The sequence below is a fragment of the Tarenaya hassleriana genome, unplaced genomic scaffold (genome assembly GCF_000463585.1).
Source record: "Tarenaya hassleriana unplaced genomic scaffold, ASM46358v1 Cleome15, whole genome shotgun sequence".
Classification (NCBI taxonomy): domain Eukaryota; kingdom Viridiplantae; phylum Streptophyta; class Magnoliopsida; order Brassicales; family Cleomaceae; genus Tarenaya; species Tarenaya hassleriana.
In genome coordinates this window covers 1,853,656-1,865,722 of record NW_010964923.1, presented here as the reverse complement: position 1 = coordinate 1,865,722, position 12,067 = coordinate 1,853,656, and the positions used below count along the sequence as shown (strand labels likewise).

At 36.5% G+C, this 12,067-nt stretch overlaps 3 protein-coding genes across 3 annotated transcripts in view; 1 reads left to right on the top strand and 2 right to left on the bottom strand.

The window, feature by feature from the left end:
* Positions 1–3,222, bottom strand: part of LOC104808864 — a 4,210-nt gene extending 988 nt beyond the window's left edge. Inside the window, exons 1-8 of the mRNA XM_010534696.1 lie at positions 3,098–3,222; positions 2,654–2,946; positions 1,988–2,197; positions 1,647–1,727; positions 1,473–1,559; positions 1,280–1,375; positions 1,132–1,185; positions 100–1,051 (exon numbers count right to left, since the gene is read on the bottom strand). Coding sequence (XP_010532998.1) covers positions 100–1,051; positions 1,132–1,185; positions 1,280–1,375; positions 1,473–1,559; positions 1,647–1,727; positions 1,988–2,197; positions 2,654–2,935 — 1,762 coding nt within the window. The 5' untranslated portion in view covers positions 2,936–2,946; positions 3,098–3,222. The remainder of the gene's footprint in view (positions 1–99; positions 1,052–1,131; positions 1,186–1,279; positions 1,376–1,472; positions 1,560–1,646; positions 1,728–1,987; positions 2,198–2,653; positions 2,947–3,097) is intronic.
* Positions 3,223–4,357: 1,135 nt separating this feature from the next.
* LOC104808863 (GDSL esterase/lipase At2g04570) lies at positions 4,358–8,046 on the top strand. The gene is made up of 3 exons (XM_010534695.2): positions 4,358–4,814; positions 5,693–6,182; positions 7,675–8,046. The coding sequence occupies exons 1-3, from the start codon at positions 4,449–4,451 to the stop codon at positions 7,869–7,871; spliced, it is 1,053 nt and encodes a 350-aa protein (XP_010532997.1). The 5' UTR covers positions 4,358–4,448; the 3' UTR covers positions 7,872–8,046.
* LOC104808862 (pentatricopeptide repeat-containing protein At4g26680, mitochondrial) lies at positions 8,027–11,316 on the bottom strand. Its single transcript, XM_010534694.1, has 3 exons — positions 11,146–11,316; positions 8,465–10,349; positions 8,027–8,317 (listed from the first exon to the last, which is right to left on the bottom strand). The coding sequence occupies exons 2-3, from the start codon at positions 10,122–10,124 to the stop codon at positions 8,313–8,315; spliced, it is 1,665 nt and encodes a 554-aa protein (XP_010532996.1). The 5' UTR covers positions 10,125–10,349; positions 11,146–11,316; the 3' UTR covers positions 8,027–8,312.
* Between the last annotated feature and the right edge of the window lie 751 nt (positions 11,317–12,067).

Here is a 12,067-nt window from a genome sequence, read left to right as displayed (position 1 = left end):
TCCTGGAAGTAGAAAGACAGAAGAAGTTCAATAACAGAACAAGGAGGCTTACTGTGCAGAATGAGTTTATCAGATAGATGTTTGATGACGAGGTATACCTTACTACTTTGAGAAGAGTTTGGAGCACTTTCATAGATTCAGTTGGGTTAACTTCAGCTTGCAGCTTGTCTACGGCTTTCTGGAGACGGCTAGTGATGATGGTAACAGAGTCTTGGATTCTGTGTATTTCTTCATCATCAAGATCTGGTTCATCAGCTTTGATGATGGTTTTCCTGTCCGACAAAACTTGGTTATCATCATCGGGATCAGGCTCTGCGTTTTCAGGCTCAGACTTAGCCGGTATAGTTTGATTTTCATAATCTTGAGGATTGGAATTTCCATACACGTCCTTTCGGATTAGAACTTCCGAGATCTCCCTTTCTGTAATGCCACGAGATCCCCTTGGAGCTCCATCTGAGATTACAATGCCATTGGAACTTCTCCTATTCTCATCTCTTTGATCATTTGCCTCCTTTTCTAGATTATCATCAGGATTATGCCCATCATCTCTTTGATTATCCGAAACCTTTATAATTTCTGTCTGATATTCTGCTTCAGATGAAACCCTCGACATTGATGACACCACAGAAAGATTAGGATAGGGTATCGACTTGCAAACTTCAGTGGTATCATCAGGATCGGGCTCAAGCTTGTCCCAAGTGTCAGGCTGATCATCAGAATCCATTCCCGTTCCTCGAGATTTTGCATAATTTGGAGGGCCAGTTTCATCATGGAGGTCAACCAACTCATCGGAATCTGGTTCTTCACGAACTTCTGGCAAAATGACGTCATCATCGGCAGTTGTAGTGGTTAAACGACGATAAGCAGCGGAAACAGAAGATGCACGTGCATCTGCCAGATGATCTGATTGGCTTCCCCCAAGTCTTTGGGAAAAACTCTTAGTCTCGGAGAAATAGTAGTCTTCCTCCTCAAAGTCATCTGTATTTTTTGCTCCACTCAAAGTATGACCCCTTGATTTAGTCCAATCTAAGCTGTTGGCTTCCTGATTCAACTGTCGAATGAAACATTTATTTAACAAGGTTTTCGAAAAAAGAAACACAAAGAAAAAATTGAAATGAAACTATGTTATACCTGCTTGTCAAGAGCATAAAAGTGTTCATCATGCTCTGAGTAGACCATGTGAGCCTGTAAATTTTGGTTGAAAGAAAAAACGTTTTCAAACCAAAATATCCAATGATTCAAAGATAAAGTATACAAGTTTTATGAAGTATGAACTTACAAGCTCATGCAACAGAGTCTTTTTTATGCTCTCGTACTTCCTAAATCCTTTGAGATCATCTGTTCGAAGACGTAGAGATATCTCCTCCCCATGATTCTACAGCAGAAAGCAATAACAATTAACAAAAAACCAGAAAAGAAAAGGAAAATATACACTTGGGAACAAACTACCTCAAACGGGAAGACATGTTTACCTTGTTAAAGCCTAGAACGCATTCGGGAGTTACACCAACATAACCAACCGGGGCCAACTCCGTCATGATTCCTACTCTCCAACGATGCTACAAAACGTAGAAAAACACTGATCGGTACATTATTAACATGCTAAAAGTTAAATAATTAGTCCACCAATGTAAAAAACCTATTACCTTGTTCATAATAGCCACAATACCAGGATCTGCTGCAAGCCTATGCATTCTCTTTAGAGCTTCAGAAGGGGGAGGGTTTAGCTGCAGAAAGGAACCATATGGGTTTAACTTTAGATTCAGTTTCTATGGAAGCAGGACTCTATTTCGGTGTACCGTCAAATAATCAAGAGCGAAATTTATGAACATCTTCCTGTCCCGTCCATAAAGCTTAAAGAATCACATAAACGGGAAGCTAGCAACTAAAGCTAGAACATCTACCTTCTGCTATGTCCAAGAGAGAGAAAGATTTACGATGACATGACTACAATGTTAAAATACAATGGTGCTGATTAGAAATGTACCTCTATACCGGGGAGCTCAAGAGTGCGGAAATCGCAGAAGATGTAAGGCCCTTGTGGAAGCTTGAGTGAAGCACCTGGAACATATAACACTTTTTGCCTCAGCCTTCTCTCCTCTTCTTCAAACCCAAGAATCCTCAAGTCGGTCTTTGCGTCTTTTAAAATGCTGTCAACTTCGTCTTCAGACACACCCATCATTCTAATAGGTTTACCCTAAAATAGTAAAAGGTACCAATAATGAATTTGTATAGATTTGGAACTTTGCATCTCAAATAAAGAGCTGAAATGTATTCGGACAAGTATGAAAACCAAGCATGGACAAGGCAAGTTAGATAATCTACCCTGGAGAAGCAGTTGCCTAAACAATAAACATGATACGATATAGGTCATATAAGCTACCTATAAATCCAAATGCATTTTTGCATTACACCGACATTCGTAAATTACACAGACAAGGCTAACTGCATAACTTGACTATTCATGTAGTTCATAGCTACAGGAATAACAACACTGCTCTCTAATAACTCGCACCATGAACTTGTCCTAGAACACGAGCTAACTAGATGCAAATCGAAGTTCCATGAGAACAGCTGAACCAAATCTCTTACACTGTTCTCTTACAGGTGCATTTCTTAACACAACAACGGGGGAACAAGAATAAACAGGAACCTCGAGAATCGAAGCCTCCTGCAAGCTCAAGCGAGAGTGCTCATTAGAGAAAGGAAACAGCAATTTCGACCCTTTCTCATTCAGACAAGGGACAATTAGCCTGAGAGTCTCTGACTTAACACCAGACAGCTTTCTCAGTTCATCACCCAAATCCTTCAGACATGCCCCAGAATCAATCTCCACAACGTATCTGTTTCCTCTCCATACAACAGAAACATTGACGATTCTTCCAAAATCTTCCATATGGTGCGAGAAATCCAAGCTACAATCTTCCACCGCCATTAACGAGTGATCTGAACATCAGAAAATAGCTCGATCAAGACAATTCCACAATCAAATTGATATCATTGAAATATGCGACGATCAAAATTGTGGGCAACACAAAGAACATGAAACGAAAACAAGAAGAGAAAAATGAAAATCAAGCTCGAGACTTCATCTTACCACAATCTGCAAAATACGAGGTTTTTCAGAGGGATTCGGACAAAGCTTAACGTGGGTAGCTTCGATCAGCCAAAAAGTTTTTTTTTTTGGCGTGGAGAAGGGTCTATGAACGAACAAATCGGCGATATATATACACACATATACAAGCGTAAGCTTTGGTAATCACTGACGATATGTATGTATAGACGATGACGTGTTCACACAGTTCGTCGCCGGAGCATTGTTGTTTCTTGTGGGCTTAGAGAGGCCCAATAAAGCCCACTCCAAATAGCATTGAATTGGTTCTTTCTTGCCACGTATTTTTGAATAAATTACTGAAACAAAGATCCATATTTTACAAATTAGACTTGATAATTCAGAATTTATTTAGGTAGTAAAGATAAAAATAATGGAAAAATAGAATTAAAAAATTTTATAAGATTAGGATAATAAAACGTTTATAACTTTATATGTATTTATTATTTGTGAGAAGAAATAATAAAATGTATTATTTCATTGAAAATAATAGTCAAACATAGGGGTTGGATTTCGATTATATTTCTATTTGGTAATTTTAAAATTTTGTTTTCTAATTTATTTATTCGATTTTATATCATTTTTTATATCCACCTTTAGTTTTATTAAAGAAAACATCTATTTTACCCAAAAAAACGTTTTGAGTAGTTTTCAATTATTTTTATATTGGATTTAAGTTAAATTAATTTTATCTTAGAAAAAATCATATCTAACCTATTTATATATCAAATTTGGTTGCATATTAATATATTGTGGAACATTATACCAATCCTTTATTAAATGTACTTTTAACTCAAATAGGGATAAATTAATTTCTATCCAAAACTATAGCCCAATCTAAACAAATCTAGCATGGACACATCAACCCTAGTTTGATTCCAAATCTATTTTTTAAAATTAAAAAAAAAACTTAACCTAAACCCTAATGTCATATATGTTTAAGGAATTTCCGAATCATTCATTCATTCACCCTAAATCAAAATAATTGATATATAATTAATTAATGAATATAGCACATTGAATATAGGTTTGAAAATATGAAACAACACTACTCCCCCACCTACAATAAACGGTATTCATGCACCGGCAAACGACCAAACAACTAATTTATGTCCTGAAAGAAGTAATGTCTTCCCACCAAATTTTCACAGCATTTATTGAAAACTCACAACAATACCTCACTTCCTTCAATGTCCGAAAATCAATAATAAAACCCACTTCCTGTCTTTTTTTATTTTATTTCATAATCTCGAAAAAAAAACTTTTTTTTTGGGGTCCAAAATCGCATTCACATAACCAATTCCAAAAGGGGAAAAAAGCTGTGGAACGTGAAAGAATGTCGTCTCTATGTGTTTTCGCCTTTACTGTTATTCTGATCCTCTTACCGGCTGCTAGGGTTTCCGGTAAAGTCCCGGCCATTATCGTGTTCGGGGATTCCTCGGTCGATGCCGGAAACAACAACTATATCCCTACGATCGCTAGAAGCAACTTCGAGCCGTACGGCAGGGATTTCGAAGGCGGAAAACCTACCGGCAGATTCTGCAACGGCAGGATTGCTACTGATTATATCTCTCAAGCCTTCGGTCTTAAGTCTACGGTTCCTGCTTATTTGGACCCTTCTTATAACATTTCGGATTTCGCCACCGGCGTCACGTTTGCTTCTGCTGCCACCGGTTACGACAACGCCACTTCCGACGTTTTGGTAAGGAAAGTTTCGTAAATTTCGATTAGATTTCTTGGTTTTGATCATTACACAGAAAAAAAAAGTTGGTACATTTTAGATTTTTATGTTATCAAGACCGAGTCTGATGTTTTTTGGTAAGGAAAGTTTTGTAAAGATCGATTATATGTGTTGGTTTTGATCGTTACAGAGAGGGGTCTCATAAAAAATCACGAATTTTAAAAAAATTTCATATGAAATCATGAATATTTTGTAACTTCTGTATAGAATCATAAATGTTACAAATATTACCCTATATTTATTAACTTTATAAATTTTGTAACTTTTATATAAAATTATAAACTTATGAATTTTACATGACAAGATTAATAAAGTTTATGATTTTATACAAAAGTTACAGAATTCATGATTTTATATGATTTTTTTTTAAAGTTGGGGTATTAGCAGATTAGGCAAATACGAAATAGCTCCATTTTCTCCCCCATTTGGATAATTTTTTTCTACAGCAGAAAATCAGGTACAGCTCCAACTTCGAGCCATTAACTTATGTATGGTAACAACGAATCATGTAGGGAGGGAAGCCCCAGAATTGAAACACTAACAAAACGAAATTCAGGAGAAAAGAGCAAACGGCCTTACTCAGAAGTAGAAATCGAAGGGGTATGAATAGATTCAGTGAATTTGAGTGAAAAACATTTCAAGTATTTGGCCATTTAAAAACTCCACAAAGAAAAATACTTGGCACTCGTTTTGCCATTTTGCTGAAATTCATATATATATATATTTGGTAACGAAAGTTAATATATTTTTTTATATCACAAATTAAGAGAGTGAATCTTGCGTTTTTGTAAGAGGGAAATAACGTTTAGCGTTTGGCGTTTGGCGTTTGGCGCTTGCAGTCGGTACTTCCGTTGTGGAAACAGCTGGAGTACTACAAAGAATACCAAAGGAAACTGAGTTCATACCAAGGAACATCCAAAGCCAAAGACACGATCTCGAACTCACTCCACATCATAAGCATCGGAACCAACGATTTCGTCGAGAATTACTACGCGTTCCCGAGCCGTTCTTCGCAGTATCCGATAGGCCTGTACGAGGATTTCCTCGCGGGGATCGCGAGGGACTTCGTGAAGAAGTTGTACGGACTCGGGGCGAGGAAGATATCGCTCGGAGGGTTGCCGCCGATGGGATGCATGCCGCTGGAGAGGACGACCAATTTCGCCGGAGCCGGAGAATGTGTAGGAAGGTACAACGAGGTGGCCGTAGAGTTCAACGGAAAGCTGGAGAAGCTTGTCGGAAGACTGAACAAGGAGCTTGACGACGTTAAGGTGGTCTTCTCTAATCCCTACGACAATTTCATGCGAATCATCAAGAACCCTACGTCGTACGGTACGTACCCATTTACGATTACATAATTTAATGGGCCGTTATAAATAAAAAATAAATGAGTTGGATTAATCCATGAAACCCAATTAACCTATATCTGTAATATTTATGAATAAAATTAAACGTGATTATATATTAGTGATATTTTACAATATATAATCAATATTGAAAAAAACTAAATCATGTCTAGGCATTTCAACTTTAGGAAAATAATGTCAATTAAGTTTTTGTATATAACATTTCTAGTGGTAGTTTTTTAATAAATAAAAGTTAGAATTAAAAAAAGAGAAAATGACATTTTCCTACACGGATTGTTTAAAATATGATTTTTTCCTACACGAACTTTTAATTTGACAAAAAACTACACCAAATTATCAAATGTGTCAAATTGATATACGAACTACCCAATTTAACTGCAATTTCCTACACAATCCGAAAACGGTGTTAAATGTCCATTAACCGATGACATGGCACACCACGTGGCGTCTGACATGGTACGCCACATGAAAATTTTTGTCATGTCAACATGCCACGTCAGATTTTTTAAAAATACAAAAAAAATAAAAATAAAAAACAGATTAAAAAAAACAAAAAATCCAAAAAAAAACTAAAATAAATAAATAAATAAATAAAAAGTAAAAAAAAAATACACATATATGCATATATATTCATATCTATATACAAATATAAATATAAACATACATATTCCTATATATGTATATATACTTATATATTTTTTATTATGTATATATATATACCTAGGAGTATTTATGTACATATATATAGACATATATACACATAGGAATATTTATGTTTATATTTGTATTTATCTGTGGATATGAATATATATGTACATATATATATTTTTTATTTTGTATGTATGTATATATATGCATATGTACATATATATACGTGTATATATATTTATATATGTGTATGTGTATATATATAAATATATTTGTTTGTATATATATGTATATATATTTGTATAGATGTTAATATATATATATATATGTATATGTTTTATTTTGTATATATAGAGATATATTTTTATATAGGAGTATATATATTTATATTTGTATTTGTATATAGATATGAATATATATGTAGGAGTATATATATATTTTTTAAATAGGAGTATATAGATTTTTATATAGGAGCATATATATATATATATTTTTTTCAAATTTTTTCAAATTTTTAAAAAAAATATGATGTGGCATGCTAACATGGTAAAATTTTCTATGTGGCATGCCATGTCAGACGCCACGTGGCATGTCATGTCACCAGTTAACGAACATTTAACACCCAATTCAGATTGTGTAGAAAATTACAGTTAAATTGGTTAGTTCGTGTATCAATTTGACACATTTGATAATTTGGTGTAGTTTTTTGTCAAATTAAAAGTTCGTGTAGAAAAAAATCACATTTTGAACGGTTCCGGTAAGAAAATATCATTTTTCCTAATAATAATAATAATATGGTATTATATTAGGGTTTGAGGTGGTGGCGTCAGCATGCTGTGCGACGGGAATGTTCGAGATGGGATACGCATGCCAGCGTGGAAACCCATTCACATGCAGCAACGCCGACAGGTACGTCTTCTGGGATTCCTTCCATCCCACGCAAAAGACTCACAAGATCCTCGCTGATCTCGCCGTCAAGTCCGTCTTCTCCCAATTCCTCCCCTGATCTCTTTATTTATTATTTATATATATACATACATATATATATATATATATATATATATGTGTGTGTGTGTGTATGTGCGCGTTTGCTTTTTGTCCACAATGTACGATGCCTAAGATTCATATGTTTTGTGTGATGAGGTTTTCGAATAAGTGATATGGTATCATGTGTGTGTCCACTTACTTCTTCCAGTGAAAAATGACATCTCTCTCTCTCTCTCTCCAAAAGGAGAGAGAGAGATCAGGTTGCTACAGAATCAAAGGAAAACATACATTCATGGCCATACACATGCATTGAGCCTGTAATGAAAAGACAAGTAAACAAACTCACCATCCATGAACTGTTGGCAGGCGTAGGATATAGAGTTTTGATTAATTATTTGATACTGATTCTTGCAAGCCCGAACCACTTCCGAGGAGCTTCTGTTCTTGCAGACTATATATATCAACCTGCTTGAGTTCATATTTGCCATGTTAGGTACATCAGAACTGAAGTTATGATCTATGATCAACGCCAACACTTGTTCCATAATGAAAAATAGAGAATCTAAGGTAATGCATTTGGGAAACAACGACAATTCCATGTTCCGGGCATACCTCGATGAGCTCCTGAAGTGCTTTGTTCGATTATCGTGCCATTTTTCTCAATCGTGTGTTTTGCTTCCATCGCCCTCAGCAACTCTTCCGTAAGTTGATCACTCCCATGACGCTTAAGTCCATCACGGATCTCATTTACAACTTCTGCATCGGGAGAAATTGATCTTTTGGTCATTTCCCTCAAAACCTGAGCAGCTCCATCAAAATCCTCATTACTACAGAAGGCAGAGATTAATATGTTGAATGTATCCTCATTCGGGTGGCAACCACTCCTAATCATGCTTTTGTACAGCTGGAAAGCGCGGTCAGCATTTCTCCTCATACATTGTCCCATTATCAGCGCTGAGAAGGTTGATGAGTTTGGCACCATGTTCTCCTTATCCAGTTCTTTAACGACATAAGCAGCTTTCCTTGTCTTACCTTGCTTGCAGAGTCCCAATATCAATGCATTATACGTCAAAATGTCACGCTTAATCCCGTTGCTGACCATCTCTTCATAAAGCCGATACGCCATTTCATAGTTGCCCTGTTGGCTGTACCCATTAATCAAAGTGTTATAGGTTATAGTGTTGGCACCCACATTCTCGACTTTCATCTCGGTGAAAGCTTTACTAGCTTCTTGCAATTTTCCGTCTCGGCAAAATCCATGGATGAGAGTGTTAAATGTAACCACATCAGGCTGCAGGCCACTCTTTTTCATTAAGTTCTTAAGCTTCAAAGCTGAGCTCAAAAGTCCTTTGTCACAGTGCCCTGCTATCAAGGTGTTATAGGACACACTTGTCGGCACGAAACCCAATCTCTCCATGTCTTGAAGCAATTCCACACCCTTATCGAGTTTCCCAGATCTACAATAAGCAGACATGACCATATTCAGAGTGTATACATTTGGGGATATCTTACATCGCCTCATTTCCCGATAAAACCGAAGCATAATGTCCACCCTCCCTCCATCAAGCAGAGAACTCAGGTATGCATTGCATGACTCCACAGTAGGCAAAAACCCATAATCCTTCATATGCACAAAGGTATCAGTGGCATTTCTGAATTTCTTTAAATGGGCATAAGTTTTGAACAACGAATCAAATACACGAGGCGAAGACTCACATGTCCGGTAAGAATACAGGATAGTATCAAACAGTTTTTCAGGAAAATCTGTCTCACCGGTTTTGAGAATGCCCCTTAAAACGGACTCTGCGGATTTGAATTTCCGGTTCTTCGTGAGAATGTGAAGAATTATGGCATGGATTTCAAGAGAACAGGAACCTGGGTTTCTAGGTTTCACCCAGTTGAAGAATTCAAGGGAAAGAACATGATCTTTCTGGATTTTCAGTAGCACACTCTTAACCCTGAATGAATCGAAATGGGTTGATAACTGATCAAGCTTATCCCAGTCAGATTGAATAAGGTGGCTATGCATAACCATGACAAGATCAAGGTCTTGACCTCTTGGTTCAGGATGTGTTCTGTGGGGAATTGGAAGTGTATTCCACCTTAGTCCCCCAAGATTCTCGGATATCTTATGGTTTTCAGATTCAGGACTTATTCCAGCAAAACTTGAAACTCGATAGCACAGAAGGCAGATAGCACCACTGCTTACATGCACCACGTTAGAAATTCTAGAGAGTGACAGCACAGTAGATTTCACCAATGGCCGTTGCATTCTCACCGATTGGCTGAGAAGTGAGAGCCAATATGAAATGCTGAAATCGCGAGAAGGGTTTGAAGTTTCCGGTTCCCTTTATGTTGGCACCGCAGCCCCCTATCTCAGATTTTCGAGCAAGATCCCTTTTTGGCTCTCTCTTTAGCACTATGTGTCTTATCCCTAGTAGGTCTTCCTTCAATCCTATTTATGTGAAATTATGTGAAATTTATCGAGTCTTATCATCTGCAAGAATACACGAAAACACAACATTGAGCCAATATTCTACAGAAGAATACATACAACATCATGGGACTCAGACCAGCATCAACTCAGTCAGAAGATGGCTTAAGACCCCAACTTATGCAACAAACTCGATAAAGCCTTCAAATCCAGAAAAAGGAAAAGTCCATCTCTCCAGGCTGCATTTCAGTAAAAATTTGCAATCTCTACACCATCTTTACTGAGAGAGAGTTACAAAACCCTCAAGCAGATTAGGCAAATACGAAATAGCTCCATTTTCTCCCCCATTTGGATAATTTTTTTCTACAGCAGAAAATCAGGTACAGCTCCAACTTCGAGCCATTAACTTATGTATGGTAACAACGAATCATGTAGGGAGGGAAGCCCCAGAATTGAAACACTAACAAAACGAAATTCAGGAGAAAAGAGCAAACGGCCTTACTCAGAAGTAGAAATCGAAGGGGTATGAATAGATTCAGTGAATTTGAGTGAAAAACATTTCAAGTATTTGGCCATTTAAAAACTCCACAAAGAAAAATACTTGGCACTCGTTTTGCCATTTTGCTGAAATTCGACAAGCGAAAGGATATCCAAACAAAAGCTTCAAACCCTAATTCTAATGGCAGACGCCCTAAGGTTTTCTCGCTCCACGTGAGATCATAAGTTATGAAAAAAAATCGATACATTTTATACCAATCGGAAACATGGATGAACTCTTTTGCAAGTTTGATTACTTAGTAAAGATCTGATTAAAAGGTAGAAGAACAGAGAGAAGAACAGAGAGAAGAAAAGGACTCACAGTAAAACCCAGTCCCCTTCACCGGAGAAAGCGTCTTCACTAGCTCCACCACCTCCGATCTGTCCGGAAACCTGTTCCGTACACCGAGTCGGTCAAGATCCTCTACTGTGTTTCCCGGCCGGTGCCCACTTCGCCGTGTTCTTCCCCCCCCACTCGCCGTCGAGTGCGGACGAGAGAACTATTCTAATCATATTTTGTGGGCCCCATCTATTTTATTTAAAATCGGGTCGGGTCAGCCCAACCCAACCGACTCATATTCCAATTTCCGATAGCCAAAAACAAAGTAAAAATAATAATTCTAACAAGAATCAAGGCAATCATTTGTATATTTCAATTTTGAAATCGGGTTGTTATTAACTGGGATTCATATTTTTTGTTAGGTTCCGTTTATAAACAAATTTCGTTTTTATTTATTTTTCAATTATTTTTATTTAATTTAATTTCTATTTAAATCAAAATAAATTAATTTAACCTGGATTCAAACTCAAGTCTGGGAAACCTCTCTCTTCTAAGGGATGTAGTCGGCCAATGGTTAGGTGAACTTTCGGATTATCAAAAAAAAGATTTAATTTAAAAATTATAACAAATCAATTTTTAAATCCAATTAATACAATTATAAAAATAATCGGGCCCTAAGAAGACTGAAGAAGTAAATTATATATATATATATATATATAAATATCTAAATATATAATGAATTTAATAGGTTAACCCATGGGTTTAATGGGTCAAAACCCATTTAACTCATTTTTAAAAATTAATCAAATGGGCTAACCCATTTGGGTTTATAAATGGGTCGGGTTGAGTCGACCCGTATAACCCGACCCATTTTGACATCTCTAAATAAATATGAAATAAATCCCAAATTGCGTGAAAAACTTTACATTTTCTACCTTTTTTTTATTTCACAAAAAAAAGATTC